At 38.5% G+C, this 19,912-nt stretch overlaps 1 protein-coding gene across 1 annotated transcript in view; it reads right to left on the reverse strand.

Moving 5' to 3' along the window:
• Positions 1-887: 887 nt before the first annotated feature.
• Positions 888-19,912, reverse strand: part of LOC117449209 (arf-GAP with coiled-coil, ANK repeat and PH domain-containing protein 3-like) — a 93,359-nt gene continuing 74,334 nt past the window's right edge. The window contains exons 14-25 of the mRNA XM_034086691.1: positions 19,769-19,880; positions 18,898-19,106; positions 17,111-17,180; positions 16,220-16,314; positions 15,921-16,138; positions 14,029-14,118; positions 12,520-12,609; positions 11,543-11,757; positions 10,286-10,395; positions 8,971-9,081; positions 8,309-8,370; positions 888-1,813 (exon numbers count right to left, since the gene is read on the reverse strand). Of these exons, the coding sequence (XP_033942582.1) occupies positions 1,707-1,813; positions 8,309-8,370; positions 8,971-9,081; positions 10,286-10,395; positions 11,543-11,757; positions 12,520-12,609; positions 14,029-14,118; positions 15,921-16,138; positions 16,220-16,314; positions 17,111-17,180; positions 18,898-19,106; positions 19,769-19,880 (1,489 nt within the window). The 3' untranslated portion in view covers positions 888-1,706. The remainder of the gene's footprint in view (positions 1,814-8,308; positions 8,371-8,970; positions 9,082-10,285; positions 10,396-11,542; positions 11,758-12,519; positions 12,610-14,028; positions 14,119-15,920; positions 16,139-16,219; positions 16,315-17,110; positions 17,181-18,897; positions 19,107-19,768; positions 19,881-19,912) is intronic.

Genomic DNA, 19,912 nt, shown 5'->3' on the forward strand with positions numbered 1-19,912 from the left:
CACTATAAATAAATATATACACACACCAGAGGTGGGAGAAGTACACAGATCTTGTATTTGAATAAAATAGGTAGAAGTACCAGAGTGTAGGAACACTCTGTAACACGTAAAAGTCCTGCATTCACAATGTTAAAGTACAAAAGTATCAGCTTAAAAAAGTAAAAGTCCTCATTATGCAGATTGGTCTATTTCAGAATAATAATATATGTTTTGATTATAATTATTGGTCATTAAAGTGCTATCAAAGCTGGTAAAGGTGCAGCTATAGTTGTAATGACTTTGTATGCTGCAGGGTAGCCTATGAATTTACTCCAGGTGTAACTAAAGTCTGATTTAAGAGTTGATTATATTTCACATCATTAATCCAAATCTGTACAGTAACTAAAAGGTACAATGTAGTTGAGTTAAAGTACACGAGTTACCTCTGAATTGTAGTGGAGTAAAAGTAAAATGCAGCATATTATTGAAATATTCAAGTAAAGTAAAAGTATCTCAAAATTGTACTCAAGTACAGTAGTTGAGTAAATGTATTTAGTAACTTCCCGACTCTGACACACAAACTGTACAGTAGGGTGAGCACTTTTAAGCAGTTTAATTCGTATAATTCCAACTGTTTCAAGTATTTCCTTGTTCCTTTTCAATATTCTTATTTCTCTCTTCCCGTATGATAAACGCAGTGTGACGTAAAGTATAGATAGTAGAATAGTAAAACAGTGTATATAAAAGAAATCAGGGAAATTCAAAGCCAACTAAAACATAAAAAAAACTCAAATGTAGAACGACAGGTTTCTAGCAGATTTCTTATTTCAACACAAGGGGTCGCTGCTGTTCAGCTACAGTGAGATGTTAAATAGTTGTGTGGCCAAACCATAGACAAGTTCCCTTAATGCATTTTGTGTAAACACAGACAAGTTTATTTTTCATCCATCTTTCATGTGCATTCCTGTTCATAGTCATACAGATATATTATCAAGTGTGCTACTACAACACATATACAGTAAGCACTGCATTTCATAGTGGTACTGCAAATTACACAAAGTAATACAAAGACTACACCAGCATAGTCAATGCAAAAAACACACAACATTTCATAACAAAATAAACGGAAAGTAATACTGCGACTTCATGGTTGTTGATGATAGCTGATGAAATGGCACTCTTTATCCATACAACATAGCTGAATTCAAGTATGAAATATAATGGGAGTAAATGCATGCATTACACACACACATGTATATGTAAAATAAATCCTTCAATGAATCAGAATAATGAAACTGATACAGCAAAGAAACGGCAATGATTAAAGAAAATAACAAAACAAGTGCTTGACATTTTATCCAAACAATTTGTATCTAACACTGTACAAAAGCAATGCTATATTTATTTATAAAAGCATTTAAGAGGACAAGACCAGCAAAGTCCTCATTACAATATAAAACGTTGATCCAAGAACAGCACAAGACTCTTGCGGATATAATGCTACTGTAGGATATTGATATGAAATTGAGGGCTAATGACCAGCGAACAGCATCCAAACATGAACGATTTCTCACTCAAATGTGAATTTTTCTGCTGAATAAACAGACTGGGTAACTTGTAACACGTTATGCTTTTTCTTTAAGGTTTGTGATAGTAACTGTGAGAATATGGAAAGTGGCTGTTGCACTTTTCAAGTACATCATTGTGTTCCTCTGCTTATTTACCGACTACCTGAAGGAGTGTCTGAAGTGAACACTCCTTCGTTTCAGCTTCTCCGGGTTGTGGGATGCCATGTGGGAAAATTCTCGGAAGATGTCGAGGTACGTGGCGTCTCCTGATGACGGAAACAACGTAAATAATGTTAAAAATGATGCCACTTTGAACAGGCAAAACATCTACAGTGTAAGGGTGGGAGAAGTACTAAATCTTGTACTTAAGTAAAAGTAAAAGAACAGATATTAACGGATATCAACATTTAAATACGGCGATATCAAAAGATAAAGTTTACATTTAAGAGTGTAGAAATACTCTGTTGCAAGTAAAAGTCCTGCATCAAAATATTACTAAAGTAAAAAATACACAAGTACACAACTTAAGGTAAAAGTACTCATTCTGCAGATTGGTCCATTTCAGAATAATATATATTATATATTTTGATTAAATTATTGATTCATTAAAGTGTTCTGAAAGCTGGTAAAGGTGCAGCTAGTTTGAATGACTTTGTATGCTGCAGGATAGCTTGTGAATTTACTCCAGGTGGAACTAAAGTCTGATTTAACACTTGAATATATTATTAAACAAAATCTGCAAAGTAACTAAAGGTATTAAATACATCTAGTGGAGCAAAAGTACACCATTTACCTCTGAATTGTAGTTGGACACAAGAAAACTTTGAAATACTCAAGGAAAGTACAAGTAACTCTAAATGGTACTTCAGTACAGTGCTTGAGTAAATCTACTTAGTTACTTTACACCACTGCTTTTATATAAACACAAGCGATGAGAGGAAACAGAAAGCATAAGGAGCTCTGTGTAAGAAGAAGTCTAGTGAATAGAAACAGGCCGAGGCACCGTGAAGCTTTCTGCTTTCAACTTTACAAATTCTGAGCTTTTACTTTACTCGTGGCCATGGTAACCGCTCTATCCACAAGCGTAACAAAGGCAGTCAAACTCTTTGTGTCTCATGAGAGCTCCCAGGCTCGGCTAATAAAAAAAAAAGGAGGAATGAACATTCCTGGCTTTCCCTGTTTATGTGATGTGTGAGAAAGAAAAGTGCATCCTTAGATATGGCTTCATGGTAAAAATGTAAACCCTGCAATAAGTACTTCAAAGTAAACATCGTGGTTTATAAGACATACAGGAGGGAGATTTGAGTTTCAAAATAATATGTACTTAGGAGCACTGTGCTGTACAGAAATTAAGGAATGGTTTATATAAGAACATTATACATTTAATATATTTGTCAACACTCAATATACACTTGTAATGTGCACACGTGCTTCAATTGCATATTATTAATAACATTGTGTTTACAGTGATATTTTTGGACCAACATTATACATTATAAAGCAGCAACAATGGTCCAGTTTATCTACCTCAAAAAAGAGCCCAAGCCAGGAGAAAATGCAATTATAATGCAATTAAATTCTACCTTTATTTTTATATTTAAAGGGTCAAGGGCAACGTTTTTATAATTGAGCAACAGACTGTTACACAACATTATGTGTCTAAGTAGAGCTTATACACATTTTGAATGGTATATCCTATCCTACATTTTTGGGTTGAATCTTTCCAAGAAAACACTTTTTAAGAGGAATAGTACATTAATTAGTTTTTTGTGGGCGTAAAAATGCAGCAAAAGTTCATTTTTGGCCACATTTTCTTACTACAGTTTGTTTGCTGTTCCAAACTCCCTCTGGAGGGAACTTTGGCCTTTGCAGACCATTGACATGCACAACAATCTGTATAACACTCTCCAGGAAAGGGAAACCCTAAAAGCATAATAAGGCCTCTTTAAGCGTTGAAGAATGCGTTAATTGAAATGAGGGCTGAACGATTAATCGATTTTAAATGATGCGATTATCAAATCAAAGCCTGCATTTTGTTTTTACAATTTGTTGTTTTCTTCTTCTTGTGTGTCAGTCATCCACACCAATCAGAAGTGCTGTGCTCCACATGTACCAGCCATTGTTAACCAATCAGAAGTGCTGTGCTCCACATGTACCAGCCATTGTTAACCAATCAGAAGTGGCCCATGATAGAAGGTGATAGACAGATTGATCCAATCACCTGCCAAGTCTTTTTTAAAGTGCCTGCCCGTTCCAAATGGCTTCCAATGGAGCTTTGCTAGATGGTTTGGTGAACCATCTGAGTCAGGTTAGTAATGCTCCATCACATGTTTCTATCACAGGGTGAATCTTTAACTGAAGCTTGACTTTAAAGCAACCCAACGGAAGTTTCATGTAAGTTTAGTTCTTTCACTCGTAGCTCGGGCTGCGGGGGTGCTAGAGACGGGAGCACGTTGATGCGACCTTCCTAGCCGGAGATATGGCCGCATTTTACAATAAACTTCCGTTGGGTCGCTTAAAAACAAATATCGTAAATCGAATCGCAATATCTGTCAGAAAAATCGCAATTAGATTTTTTCCCAAAATCGTGCAGCCCTAATTGAAATACTTAAGTTAACATTATATTTTCTTGCCACTATATAATGTTATATACACCGTTGTATAATTACTATACAGTGCCTATAAATACTCAAAAATAAAAACATTCCAACTCAAATGTTAATCTCTCTGCATAATGCACATTCTAATCGACTGAATAAATATGTTCTAATGTCATGCTGTGGAAACCAGATATATTGATTCATTGTTAGTGCAGCAGCAGTTCATGATGTGCGTTAGTGCTGTTACATGTAGGGAAAGGCTGTAAGAGAAGAGAAGAAAGAAGCAAGGAAGCAAAAGGAGAGGACAGATTTTAGTCACATCTTCCATTTATTTTACTTTTAGAAGACACTGGGAGGGGTTATTGAACAAAGAGAAGGAGTCAAGTAGCAGTTAGTGTTAATATGCACAGGAAAGTTCTTACAATATTCAAAGAAATGAACAGTTAACAGTCAGAGACAGAAAAGATGCAAGAAAGTTAAAAGTTGCATGTTAGAAGCAAGCAGTTAAAGTGTTAATAGTTTTTTTTGTTTCTATACACAACAGTCAGCAGACACATCGTACTGTACAACACATAATCCTTCAATGGCTTGATGCAAATTATCGTGCGGTCAGTGAAACAGTCTGTAAGCTACCACATCGAGTACTGCACAAAATATGAGAAGGCTGGATTTTCAAAGTGCTTTCATTTGTTCACTGACGAGCAAGAAAAGGGAGTGAGCTGCTCTCTTTGTCAGCGCTACGTCTGCTACACGGCTAAGACCTGTGTTAGCAAACTTAAGTTAGGGACTGTATGACAATTATTAGGGAAAAATGTAATACATTTATTTATTTATTAAAAGAAAAGTCAACACAAAATGTACATTAGTTTCAATGGAATCAATGCGTTTTAGTGGGTTCATTCGTGAGACAGGAGTGCATGTGCATACATATCTCAGCTTTGGTGAACTGTTGCTCGCAAAATGTTGATATCATATTCTTTATTAAGAGAACAGGGCTCATACTGAAGCTTATTAGACATGTTGCGCCATCAACTCTGATTTAAACTCCGTTGTTGGAGTAAAAAGGCTGCCTTAAAAATAATTGGTTGCACACAGTAATGAGACAGGAATCTTATTCTCCTATTAGCGACTGAGCTAACGAGCTGCTAAGTGAGAGGTGGCAAGTGATGTTCTTTTTCTTCCGATCTGGTCTTTTATTGAATGAAATAATATAAAATCGTGGTAAAGAATATGTCAGCAGTTAGCTCACCCTTGCCGTGCACTATTGTAACTGTGCCTTTATTTCATAATGTTCTTGCAGGATTCAGTATAAAATGCATTTTCAGCACAAACCAATGTGTTATACTGTTAAGCAGTGACTCTGATCATACTTAGATTCATGGTTTAGAAATGAGTTTCGCTCGATTAAAAAGCTCAATAAAACCACCCAATTATTTGTCATACAGTCCCTTTGGATTCATGGCCGACCTTAAGAAAGAAAAAGGTCATATAAAAGAAGAAAAACACTTGCTGGCACTCTGAGAAACTGTGGTCTTTGGTTAACCAAACCTCAACAGTCCATAGCATCTGTCAAAGACGAGCAACAGACGACAGGACTGTAATGTCTTAATTTAAACTCAGAAAACCACGTTCTGTATCACTGCTACTTAGGAGTCAAACAAATAGAAATCGAGAGACTTTGTTTCATTTCATTTCAGAGCGTAAACGGGATGATTAAATAAAGTTTTAGGCAGGCTACCATGGTCATTGTCAGCTTGTTGCACTATCCAGCCAACGTAAGAGAGGGGCGTTCAGTCCGTTTGCATCTCTTTCTGTCATGGATGTCATTCCATGCACTGTTGTCATGATTTGGCAGTATATAATATGGACATCAACATTATACAACAATATTAAAATGTCAAATATTCACTTACACTGGGCACACAAGTAAACAAAAGCAACAGGAAGATCTGGGCAACAGCCACCCATGCATTATAAACAAAGAACAAATCTAACGTATGCTTAATCGTGATACTTTAGAACACAATGATCAGACATTTTAACATATAAATAATGTTTATAAACAGTAATACTTGTTAGTTTAATGTGATTTATAAAAAAAGTCCATCTTACACTGCAGTTTGTACTCCAAGAGACGATATATTATCGAGTGTTGGCTCTCTTTCTCACCATGAGAATATATGTGTGTGTGTGTGTGTGTGTGTGTGTGTGTGTGTGTGTGTGTGTGTGTGTGTGTGTGTGTGTGTGTGTGTGTGTGTGTGTGTGTGTGTGTGTGTGTGTGTGTGTGTGTGTGTGTGTGTGTGTGTGTGTGTGTGCACTCAGCAAAATAAGATCTACCAAAATATATCCAGCTTAAAAAAATACTTTGATTATCTGTACTGAAATCGTCATTGCACTTTTGCTCTGGACGCTTTGTCTTGATTAAAAGCATTTTAACTTATTCCTAAGGAGAACAAAAAACTAGATTTAAATCACTGTTGGTAAGAAAAAGTGCATAATTCTGCTTTTAATAAATCATAAAAGCTTTGTAAGAGGAATGATCTTTCTTCAGTGATCTTCTACTCTCAGTCACAGTTATCTCAGCCTCACAGTTTCCCCTCAGAATGCAAATACAACACTACCTTTCATCATAAACACGCAAACTACTGATCCTCAGGTTATTCAAACAAGTACATTTACTCGAGTACTTTTCTAAAGTACAGTTTTACCTGAGTATTCCCAATTTATGCTACTTTACTTTATACTTAGTACATTTTAGAAGCCAATATTGTACTTTTTACTCCACTACATTTATCTGACAGCTTTTAGATACTAGTTACTTTTAAGATTTAGATTATTAGCTAATATAAAATATTCATGTGTTATTAAATAGGCTTTGACATATAAATATACACCAAGGTATCCAGCAGAAGTGTATAATTCCCAATAGCACTACCTTTACCAGCTGTGGTAAGCAAACACATCAATAATCATAATCCAGTTGCTTAATATAACTCAATGGGCGAATATGCATAGGGAGTACTTTTACTTTGGTATTTTAAGTATATTTAGATGCCGATAGTTTTGTACTTTTACTTGTAACGGATTATTTTAACAATTTGATATTGCTGTTTTTTAAGAAAAACATTGGAGTAGTTTTTCCACCACTGTGAACAGGCGATGAATCGATTGTTCTTTCCTCGATGAGACACATTTTAGAGTTACCAGGGCGTCCAGCCGCTGATTCCTGAAGTAATTTCTCCCATTCTGTATTCCCATTTCAATTTTAAGGACACAATATCCCCTAAAGGATTAAGCCACGACCACCAGTTATAATTATCTCCATTTCGTTTTTGTGAAATTATCTTTTGTCCATCCTTTCTGTCAAGCAAACAGCTCTTAATACTACAATACCCATGAGCCTCAGCCACCAATACCGGGCTAAAGAGACAAAAGAGAGCGATAGAGAATTTGAAATGCTTCATCGTTTTAAATGGAAACAAATGATGGGTCCCTCGCGGCTGAAATAATCTAAAAGGGATTCCAAAAATAAAAAGCTCTGTGATTGGATGTTTCTTGCGCAGTTAACTTTGACCGAAAAGTTGTATATCTTTTCAACGTCTTACATAAGAACTGGACTGATGATTTAAGCAGGATTTTAGTGCTGATTGACGCGTCAGAAGTCGTCCCTTTTGATTGCATTTTAGTCGGAACAAAAGCGCCCGAAATATCTGAAATCTGATGAAATAAACTTGTTTGTAAAAGCAAACCGTGGCAGGTCTTTGGTTCGGAGCACACTGTAGCATTGAAGCACTCAAATATGACTATCTGTGGTTTGTTGACAGCAGTGCTGCTGGACGGCTCTGACCCCTCCACCATGTTGTGTTAATGCTGTGTTCATGTTGGCAGCTGAGTGAAATCTGACACCACTAGAGGAGGTTAACACTGAGTTAGTGGGTGATCCTAAGTGATAATCTGACTGTTTAAAGTCAGTAGTGTATGGTTCTGATGTGGAGAGGAAACACCTGCTTGTTTGTGTGTGTGTTCTGGCACCCCCTGCACTGCTGTTACTGTAGTTTGAACCCGAGTTCTGATCCTAGCACTCGGCTATAGTGAGACAGATAAACTCCTGAATGCACTTCTTATACTGCTGCTCAGTGGGGCTGCTGATTGGGTAATGACCTGGCTGTCCAAAGGGTCCCTCCGACTCCCGCATCTCCTCGTTCATCCGGGCCAGACGCAGCCTGGAGATACAGAGCAAAGGGTGTTAAAACTATCAAAGCTGGAGAGTGAAAATGGTACGGTCTGCTTTGTACACCTTTTTTGAATTACATATAAAGAAACAAACACAAACAACAGCACTGCTGCTACGGGCTATCTCAACTGGGTATACATGTTTCCAATATTTCACTGAAAACACAGCCTGACGTTAAGAAAGAAAGTGTGTTAAAATCCATCATAGCTGGAGTGTAAAGCAATAAAAAGTGGTTTTATATAAATTATTATAAAATGGTGTGTAATTGAAAGGTTTGTTTAATTTACGTTTTGAGGGGGAAATAAAGAAACATTTAATATTTGGACGCATTTTTTGAATAAAGTGTGTGCCACACTTCTCCGAAAAGTTATCTGCATCTTAACGCGTGTTTAAATTGTTCTAATATTTCACTGTAAACACAGCCTGAAGATCTATTTGTTTATTCCACACATGGCAATTATTATAAAACAAACCATGTACACTTTAAGCCGTTTTTGTAGCAGAAGAAAAGTCTTGGATAAGAAGGAAGGGCTGTTAAATCCATCAATGATGAAGGGGTTAAAGATTGAATGTATAAAAATGAACATACAGTGTGACGATATCCGCGTTAGCTTGTTGCACAGCTATACTCAAAGGGTCCTGGCCATCTTCATCTTCATCGTTCTGTGTCGCTCCTCTTTTCAGGAATAAACACACCTGCCTGGAAAAACCAGAGAAACGGAGATCATTACAGCAAACACACATTCAGACAGATCGATTGACATTAAGAAACATAAATAAGTGACATTTGTGAATGTAAAATGCAGATATAACTTCAGGAGATTAGCAGATGTTATTTATATTGTGTTAATTAGGTAAGAGTAAGTCAATGATGTAACGTGTCGCAGACAGTTTTTTCAGATTTTAGTGAAAAAGCCAAATATTGTCATCGAGTGGTGACCTCTGTATTCAAGGGACTTTAATAATAATACATTTAATTGCCAAGCGCTTTTTCAGGTGCTCAAAGATTTTACAGTGGTTATAAAACGAGATATAATAGAATACAAATATTAAAACAGCAACACAACATAATTCACATATTAACACTAGAACCGCCAGAGATTTTTTTTATACCTAAAACCGCCACCGGGGTCAAATTGACCCGGTATTAGAATGCATTGATTTTCAAGGTAAAAGTATTGCTTGCTTGGTATTGGTATTCTTGCAATTTTGTTAAATTGTTTTGTTTATTAACGCTACAACATAGCGTTTCGTGAGGCGGTTGTCGTTGTTGGGTGAAAAGCAAACAGCGGGAGCTATAGCAACACGTCATGTTTGTTTACACGCAAAAAGGGGTCAATATGACCCGCTGGGCGGAAATAGGTATACATTTTTAACAACATAGCGTGCTACATAACACACTTTCAGGAAAAGTCACGGACTGGGAGACTTTAATATTTTATTGAAAAAAAGTTACATACAATAAAAAACAGCTCCGGGTCAAATTGACCCGATTGGCGGTTCTAGTCAGTCTGAAGATTTAAAAGACTACATTTCCCACGGCGCCAGCAATTTAAGAGACACAGATATGGGCAACCTGTGTAGAAGACACTGTCGAGACACGGGTTTTTAAACAGTTAGTGTTACATTACACAACGTAAAAGAAAGAAAGACATCTAAGTTTGTTTATTATTTTTATTAGAATGTTGCAGCTTTGATTGATATAATGTTGGATCCTAAAAAAAGTCTTTATAAAACAAAGAGAGGCTTTAAAAAGGATGTGAGAGTGATGGAGATATTATTATGTCCTATAGTAGGTAAGGTAATGGTTATGAGTATGATGCTGGACATGCCTAACTGTGCATTCAATAAAGCAACATGATCAATATTATTCTGAAGTGGGTTATTTTGCGCCTCTGACTCACCCCGTGTGTCCCAGATACGTGGCGTGGTGCAGCGGGCCCCTCCCCCTCGCGTCCCGCTGGTTGACGTCAGCAGCGTTCTGCAGCAGGAACTCACAGGCGATCAGTGAACCCTGAAATAACAACACGCGTTAGCTTCATGCTCACAACCAGGTATTGATCTGGGGGGCAGAAGAAAAACAGACTGCAACACACTCCCAGCTGCTGATGGGAGTGTCTCGCACCGGAGCCATTTGTGACCATTTTGAAGGGGATTTCACTTTAAATAGTTAATAATTGAATTATGTTTTTTGTTTAACTTCATTCAACTTTTACGAGTCTCATATTTGTTTCAGTAATATTTACAATGTTGTATTGTACCAAGATATATGGGTATTTATAACTTTAGCACAGTTGTAAGTGAGGTGCACGTCTCATCACAATCATATTCACGTTTGAATGTTCAATAAGGATTTTGTTGTCATTTGTTGGATTATTTATTTCTTTAAATGACCTAGAATTAATTATTTATGTTATTATGAGTTAAATGCATCTATTAGACATACAACGGAATAGCCCTCCATTTAAAATATTTCCCGAATTGTCAAAAGCTCTTTTTTACATGTTGCCTATCTTACTTTGTTTAACATCTGGAGGTCAATGTGGATCCGTTTTGACCGACTCTCTGCACTCAGGCCGTTTCTCAATGTCGAGTGGAGCTGCTGCAGAGCCACTATTTCAAGTATACTACGTCATCGAGTGGCGCCGAAGGACTGTTTAAATGTATGTTAAATACCCAGCATTCGGCGCCACTCGATAACGTAGTATACTTGAAATAGTGGCTCTGCAGCAGCTCTACTCGACATTGAGAAACGGCCTCAGAATGACCAAAACACAGAACTATATACATTTCCATTTCACCATAATCCTATAAACTGGTCCTTTAAAGGAGCATTCAGAAACCATTTCATATTTTAATAAAGATTATTAAAAGATAATGGTCAATAGAGTTTGATATATCCTGACTGTTATTCTCTATTAAAGGTCAAGCTAAAAAAAGTTTGCATCTACATTTCCCACAATGCAACCTTACTTTAGACTACAAAATGTACATTGCATTTCACCATATCCAACTGGTCAAAGCCAACCAACTTGTAGCCGGTTGAGAACCGCTCATGACTGACCTTCATGTGTGTAAGAGCTTTAAGATTCTTATTCTGTCACTGAACGTTTACTATATATATATATTCCTGTGTGACTCATTCAGCTCATTGGACTCACCCCGATGACGGCCTGGATGAGGGGCGTCTTCCCTTCGTCTTCATCGTTCACCAGGTTGACGTCGGCCCCGTGAGCGAGCGCTTCAGCCATGATGGGCAGGTTTCGGGCTTTGGAGGCTTTGCAGAGCAGCGCCCCGGGGGGCAGCTCCCTGAGGTCCTCGGGGTCCGACGTCTCAGGCTCCGCCTCCCCGCTCGAGTCCTCCGACACCTCGCACTCTGAGGAGAGGGGGAGGGGAGTGTGTACTTATTTCATATTCTAATATCCAAAATACCATCTGACACTGTACCTCTCCCTTTATCAAGATTTCTTACAATTATTAAAAATAAACAGAAATATTTAGAATCAACCAGAGGAACAGGAAACTAGATATAATATGAAAGTAAATGACAGGATGAACTTTAAATATAGTCAAACTAAGTCATATTAATATTATACTTATAGAATAATTAGGGAGGTCTTACTTAATCAGATTTACATTAATGAAGGTAAAACTATGCAAAAATGAAAAACACCTTCACTAATAAATATTGTGTTCAACATAAAAATATATATTTTTAAAACTATTATCTTTTTGAAGTTCAAAGTTAGATAATATTATTCTAAATGTCCTGTAGTGTTCAGGTATGTTTTCATAAAAGATGGTTTTACTGGAATAACAAGAAGCAGTGTAAATACATTTTTTTAAATTTAACAAAAAAAGACCTAACCGGGCAGCATTTATGAATGACTTTAAATGATACTTCTTTTACCATATTTACAAAAAGTAAGTCGAAACTTTTTTCCCGCAGAAACAGCTAAATGATTTTTCCAAAAAGCTATTCCAGGTAAAACAGAAACAATATTCCTTTGAGAAAGAGCACAGATCTTACAATAAGGCACTTGTTCTGCTCGCCACGTCAGTTGAAGGAAAATAAAAAAACAGAAGTTGATTCAAAACCCTTTATTTATCAGAAAGTGATTCCTCTCCGTGGACTCACCCTCGGTGACGCTGCCCACCACCGATCCGAACACCAGGATGTCCGAGCTGCCGTCGGTGCTTCCTCCCAAACCGCTGTCACTGCTGAGGCCTGCGGGACCAGGAGGCGCCACAACACGGACACATTACTTCCTCTGTCTCTTTCTCACTCATCAATACAGTTTAAAGGTCACCTATTATGCAAATTCCACTTCTTCATGTCTCTTCTACATCAACATGTGTCCCCTCTTCTTCATGTCTCTTCTACATCAACATGTGTCTTCTCTTCTTCATGTCTCTTCTACATCAACATGTGTCCCCTCTTCTTCATGTCTCTTCTACATCAACATGTGTCCCCTCTTCTTCATGTCTCTTCTACATCAACATGTGTCCCCTCTTCTTCATGTCTCTTCTACATCAACATGTGTCCCCTCTTCTCCATGTCTCTTCTACATCAACATGTGTCCCCTCTTCTTCATGTCTCTTCTACATCAACATGTGTCCCCTCTTCTTCATGTCTCTTCTACATCAACATGTGTCCCCTCTTCTACATGTCTCTTCTACATCAACATGTGTCCCCTCTTCTTCATGTCTCTTCTACATCAACATGTGTCCCCTCTTCTTCATGTCTCTTCTACATCAACATGTGTCCCCTCTTCTCCATGTCTCTTCTACATCAACATGTGTCCCCTCTTCTCCATGTCTCTTCTACATCAACATGTGTCCCCTCTTCTTCATGTCTCTTCATCAACATGTGTCCCCTCTTCTTCATGTCTCTTCTACATCAACATGTGTCCCCTCTTCTTCATGTCTCTTCTACATCAACATGTGTCCCCTCTTCTTCATGTCTCTTCTACATCAACACGTGTCCCCTCTGTGGAAAGAGACTCTGAAAGTTTCAGGAACAAAGATTCTCTCTCTTTTTGATCCATTTCTATAAAAACCTGTCTGAAAATGAGCTGATCAGATTTTGGCCACTTTATGATGTCATAACGATGTGTTGTCTTGTGTAACCGTTAGCCAATCAGCCCCCCCCCCTATCACCTGAATCTCCTCCTAGAGCTCCATTGTGTGGAGCGGGGGAGGGGCTAGTTTCATCTAAAGCAGGGGTGTCAAACTAAATGTCATCGCGGGCCATGTTAGAATTATGGTTGCACTCAAAGGGCCGGTGGTAACTAACTTTAAGACTATATAAATATACATAGATAAATATATATAAAATAATGTATTATTTTACAATATTTCCTCTGCATTGGGTTATTATCGGATAGGGTCATAACTTCATGATTAACTACGTCTGAAAGCAGAAGTCTAGGGAAAATAATAGCAAGTCTCTTCAGTGAGAATGTCACAAAATAAGATGCATTGTGGGACATGTAGTTTATGGGCAACGTGCTCATGTAACCTTATAATAAACGTATTCTATTCTTTGCAAGCTCTAATGAAAACAGTACAATAGGGGACCTTTAAATGAATACAGTTTCTGGATGCTACTGTTCATGGTAGAGAGATTGCATCGTGACTCGCTTACTTCGAGGCCCAGATCCCGTGTCAAAGTATGAGAAGAGAGAGTCGAGCTCATCGGGACAAAACAGAGATTCTCTTCTGAACTTGGCAGCGGCTGAAAGACAAACAGGCAACTCGTCAGAACAAAGTGTATCAGACAAACTTAAAACAGCTGGAGCCACATCAAGCTTCTGTCTGTCACCATTTAGCGAGAACTGGCACCATTATGCAAAATAGCTATTAGCTGCAGTGTTGGGTAACGTAACTACTTTTGCCGGGTAAAAAGTAGTGTAACGCGCTACTACGGAACATTTGGTAACGTAGTTTCTTCTTCAATTCGCCGCAACGTTACTTTTCCCAGGGACGAGCGACAGCGACACTGCCTACTCAGCTGCGTGCTTACGCATCAGGCACGAGCTCTCATTCCACACTGTACGTGATAGAGGCCGGCCGCTGGTGGTGGCATGAAGACTGAAGAGCAGTGATGGCAAGCGAGAAGCAGCCACCGCTAACATTCGAGGGACGGAGGTATTCCCATTACTTCGAACTTGTTGAAACTAAGGGGAAACATGTGAGTGTAAGGTGTACGTTGTGCCCTGGCAAGAAACGTGTGTCCACTGCCGTTAACTCCACTGCCAACCTCACCAAGCTTTTGAAAGGAAAACATGCTAGCATGAAGCTATAGCTCAAGATCCCGGGGAAATGATGATATTTCGAGTCCAAGCCTATTTAGTAGCCTATTGATATGATTTGCACCAGCTGTGCACCTACTTTGGGGCTAGCCTGTAACCCTTAATGATTATGATTTTATTGTGTAGTGGTGGTGTTGACGCCTAAGCCCAATGTTTTGTTAAGTGCTCTGTGGCATTTTTTTATAATAAAGAGCACAAAAGACATATCTGTTATGTCCTCCATAGTAGAACTTTATGTAAGCCTACACATTTAGGAACAGAGACGGGGTTCTGCCAAAAGTCGAGCAACATAAAAGTAACGTGAAAGTAACGAGTAATGTAAAAAGTGACTTTCCTTGGAGGGTAACCAAGTAAAGTAAGGGATTACTTTTTTAAAGAAGTAACGAGCAAACACTACTTTTTAAAAGTAACTTCCCCAACACTGATTAGCTGCTACTGTTTTTAACGCATTCATGTCTTTGTGTTTGACCAAATGATGACTCGAGAAGGAGTGTGTTTTTGATGCAAATGGAGGCACTTAGCTGCCGAGGTGTTGAAGTCAGTAATTGCCTTCATAAGCCGTGTGACTCAGCAGCGGCTTCAAATCCAACTGATCGTGTTGATGAATCGGCCAATCAGCGGACGGAGCTACAATAACGGCGTAAAGAAGTGGAATTCTTTGCCGAAGGATTTAAACGGAAGTAAGACCTTTTTTAAGTTTAAGAAAATGTATAAAGAAAGCGTAATTAGACAGTATGAAGTTGACTTCTGATTGTGTTTGGGTTTATGTTTCAGTATTTGTGAGCAACTGTGACTGAAAGAATATCGCTTTTATTTCACTTTTTAAAGGTTATTTCCTTTATTTAAGGCGCAGGTAAAATAAAAAGTTCTTGTCCCTGCGCCTTTCCACCATGCGCTATAAAAAAATAACAACCAGTATAAGTGTACATGTTTAGTTTTTAAATAACTGCCATGTGTGGAATAAACAAATAAATAAACACCTCACTTCCTGTTGTTTTAAAACACTACATTTTAATGAGTGAGTTTTTGTTAGACCTCGGGACCGTGGGAAACAGTATTTCGATCTTTCTGTGTGTACAAACATATTTTGAGATGGACCTTTGACTATCATGAACCTGTCTCTATCACCACATGGGTATTTTTGCAAAACCCCTATTCCACTGGTTGCCATGTTTGTTTGTTGACCATCCAGTGATGCTCCAGAGACAGAGACCCTCTGAAGTACCTGAGGAGAGGGTGGACGGGGAGATGCTTCCTATGTCGTGTCGATATCTCCGCCGTGTTTTAGGAACCGTGGTGGCGCTGTTGTGCCTCCGACACTTCTTCACGCTCCACCGCCGCTCCGACTTCCTCTCTCCGTTGATGAGGATCTCTGTGGAGCACAGCTTCTTCAGGAATTTCCTCTCCACGTACTTCGATTTGATCCAAGCCTCCTTCTCCTGCCTGCGACGGACCAAACACCAACATTATAGCACACTAACACGCAGAATACATTTGATTAAGCTTTATTTTAGGAATGCCTACCTTGAACTGGACGGTAATGGTTTCTTCAGACCTTGTTCTTGGTATGAGCCTTCGTAGATGTGGTTGATGACACTGTTCCCAAGCTCACACATTAACTACGAACCAAAGACAAAGAGACATTAATGGTGTCCTTATTAAGACTGATTGTTTAGAGCAGTTCGACATTTTAGGAAATTAGTTCATTTGCTTTCCTGAGTAAAACGAGAAGATTGATAATCTCTACAACGAGAGCTACAGCTACAAGATGTTTAGCTTAGCATGCATATTGGCATATGAACGCATTACATCCCCTTTGTTTCATTGGTGTGGTTGTTTTTAACTTTTATGAACCCAGGCTAGCTGTTTCAACCTTTTAAATGGCTTTTATGCTAGGCTAAACTGTCTTAGTGTCTTAGTATATTTAAGGTAGGGTAGGTAAGAGTGGAGAAACCGGAACATATCTGCCACTTCCTCACAGAGCCCCTCCTCCAACACACACGAACGCGCACATGACCAATGAGGGCACGAGATAAGTTTGTGCCCAGATGGAAGGCTGACAGGCAGGTAGGCCATCCAGTTACTTTAGCCGGCTCAGATGATTGGTCGTGCTTTTTACAGCGCTACGGCTTTTTTTAATGTATTTATTGTCAAAGCATTTAATGTATTCATTGCTATCGGATGTTAAGAGCATTCCATGGAATATAACAGAAAGTGTTTCTGAAGTGAATTACCTACCCCGCCTTTAAGCTAAGGAAAGCTAAACTAAGCTAGGCAAACAGTCTCCTTGCTGTGGATTCAAAATCAAATAATAATTTCCCCCAAAATGTTTGGCTATTCATTAAAAGGAATTTGGTAATAGTTAAGAGCAACAACTACCTAATTATTGCACGACACTGCTAAGACAAACTGTACCTTTAATAATTCTGGTTCCCATGAGTCCAGTGTGAGAGAGCGAACCTTCGAACAGTGAACTCCCAGACTCCTGCAACAACACAAGTGAAGTCATTATGTTCTGTAGTCAAAGAATTTAGAGGAGAAAGTGCAGTAATGTAACTATGTTGTGACTTAAGGGAAGAGGTTGTGGCTAACACAGGAAAACAAGAGGATATAAATATAGATTATCAGAACATTTTAATAAAAATAGGAAAAAGTACCATGGAAAATTAAACCTACTTTTATATTACACTTAACATTTATCATATCATTTTAGTTTCAATGTGTGTATAACCCTACCATCCGCAAAGATTAGAAAACACCACAACATTTAAGACAAAACAATAAAACATAGAAAAAGACAAAAGGAAAAATAATAATACATGCTTTTAGTTTTAGATGTAATTCACGCTGACATTATGCACCAATACATACAAGTAAACTCCTTCTGTGTATACAACTACTTTGTAAACCGCATATAGATTCTAATTAACGTTTTTTATTATAATTGTTCCTACAGATGAATCGTACACTTTGTTGACGGCCTCTGAATAGCAGCGGGGATCGAACATCAGAAGAGTTTTATCCGGAGGGAAATGAGAGAAGCTAATGTCATGCAAACCACAGAGTTCCACACATGAAGCTGTTTGGTATCCAGGCAACAGTGGCACAGTCAGAACAAAAACAAAAAAAATGACACCGTGTTTCTCCCTCTGCGTTGTAACGTCTGATCTCACCGAGAGACGAACATCATTTCAAAATATAACGCACACACAACTCCAGAGGGATTTCTATTCAAGCCAGGAGTGTGACGGAACAGAACATGAGGTCTGTCGGAGGGTCTGACAGGAAATTACTCAATTAACTACTAATGTAGCTCTTTTTCACTGAAACTCGTCTTTATCTTCTCACTTTACCTGTGTGTGTGTGTGTGTGTGTGTGTGTGTGTGTGTGTGTGTGTGTGTGTGTGTGTGTGTGTGTGTGTGTGTGTGTGTGTGTGTGTGTGTGTGTGTGTGTGTGTGTGTGTGTGTGTGTGTGTGTGTGTGTGTGTGTGTGTGTGTGTGTGTGTGTGTGTGTGTGTTTTTGGCAGGAAGTTCTAAGTGTCTTTCACGGCACAATTTAGGGTCAAAGTGACAGACAGTTGGCATCACTTCCTGTGTTCAGTGCCAGCGCCCTCACAGCAACACTGGCAGCGGCAGAAGAGTGTTCAGATATTTTATTATTTATAGTTTTACGCTTTATGGAACCTTTTCTGTGCAAAATGATGCATGTTTGACGACTCGAAGACACCTTTTTGTAATTGTCTTTTTGTTGCCAATAAAAAAAATGAAATGCTTGATTTAGACTAAAACAAGTTGATATTATCTCACCACAACTGAAGAATGAAGATTCTTAGGACTTAAATAACTAATTTACAGTAAATTATTAATTTCGGGACATTTTTTGATCTACAAAGTCAATTTAGCAATCAGTTTGAAGTTAGTAGATGTAGGAGCAGAACAAGTTAATACTCAAGTGAGATATACTATAGGAACCTAAACAAGTGTACTAAGGTGCAGTGATAATAATACTTCTGTTTTTATTTGGAAGCACCTTTCAGGACACTGTTGTGGATTACTTCAAGCATTTAAGAAATACTCAAACAGATAATAACATCAAAACAAAAACATAAGAAAACTCGAAATAAAAAAAGAGACATTTTTAAACAGACTGGCAGTACTTTAGCCAATAAGTCACTTTAGATTAGCCTGACAACTCTTCTCTACCTGTGGATGCCGGAGCACTCGATGCACAGCAGGATGCCCAGGTTGATGGAGGCCCAGCGGGGGTCCGCCTGGCCGCAGTCGCAGCAATGCTCGTTGCCTGGCAGCAGCTGGATCCTCTGCAGGATGCTCTCCCCGCGGACGCTGCGCTCCCGAGGCTCGCTGGCCGAATCGATGCTGCTGGTGGACGGAGAGGCCGTTCTGTCCAGGTGCTGGACAAAACACAAAGAAAAGTAAATCTTAAGGATCACAGAATATGTTCAGCAATACCACACTATCAAAGACATGTATTACAAATACATTTTTACACATATTCTGAACTGGTTAAAAAGGTACACAGTCAATTGTTAGTCAAGGTATACAAGTATTTTAAACAGGTCAATTAGTGAGCTTCAGACATGCTGATAGATTACTAAGCTAACCATCTGCTGGTAGTAGAAGCCCTACTGTACGGTACTTATGTGTTATTTCATTTAAACATCACATGCATGCATCTCTGAGAAACGATTGGACCTTGTATTCCAAAAAGAGACAATCTAGACCACATGCTTAAAATGCAGAAATGAACTAAATACTCCTTTAAGGTCTTTAAGGTCCTGCTACTATTTACAGGATACATGACTATTATATTGTTACTCACATAATTGTGATTATAATTTTGTCATGTATTCCGCTCTTTTTGTCTAATCCCTTAAACGCACAAAGACTGTTTTCTTCTTTGTCTCCATGTATAACACTTGTTATTTTTCTTTACTTGTAAATGCACCTTGCCTCTTCTGTGTATCTGTGACACTGCACTTGTCTTGTCTTATATCACTAAATGATTGTTTATTCTTTTAAAGGAAACAAACCGAGATGTATATCTGAGGCTCACCTCGGTGTAGTAAGAGTCTGGGCTCTCTCTGTAGGCCGAGGCGATGCTGGCCTGAACCGCCTGAATCCACGACTGTCTCAACTTCTCAGACTCTGCCTGAAGCATGCAGCTCCTGCAAAGCACACAGAACAATTACCATAATCA

This window comes from Pseudochaenichthys georgianus, chromosome 7, assembly GCF_902827115.2.
Source record: "Pseudochaenichthys georgianus chromosome 7, fPseGeo1.2, whole genome shotgun sequence".
Taxonomy (NCBI): domain Eukaryota; kingdom Metazoa; phylum Chordata; class Actinopteri; order Perciformes; family Channichthyidae; genus Pseudochaenichthys; species Pseudochaenichthys georgianus.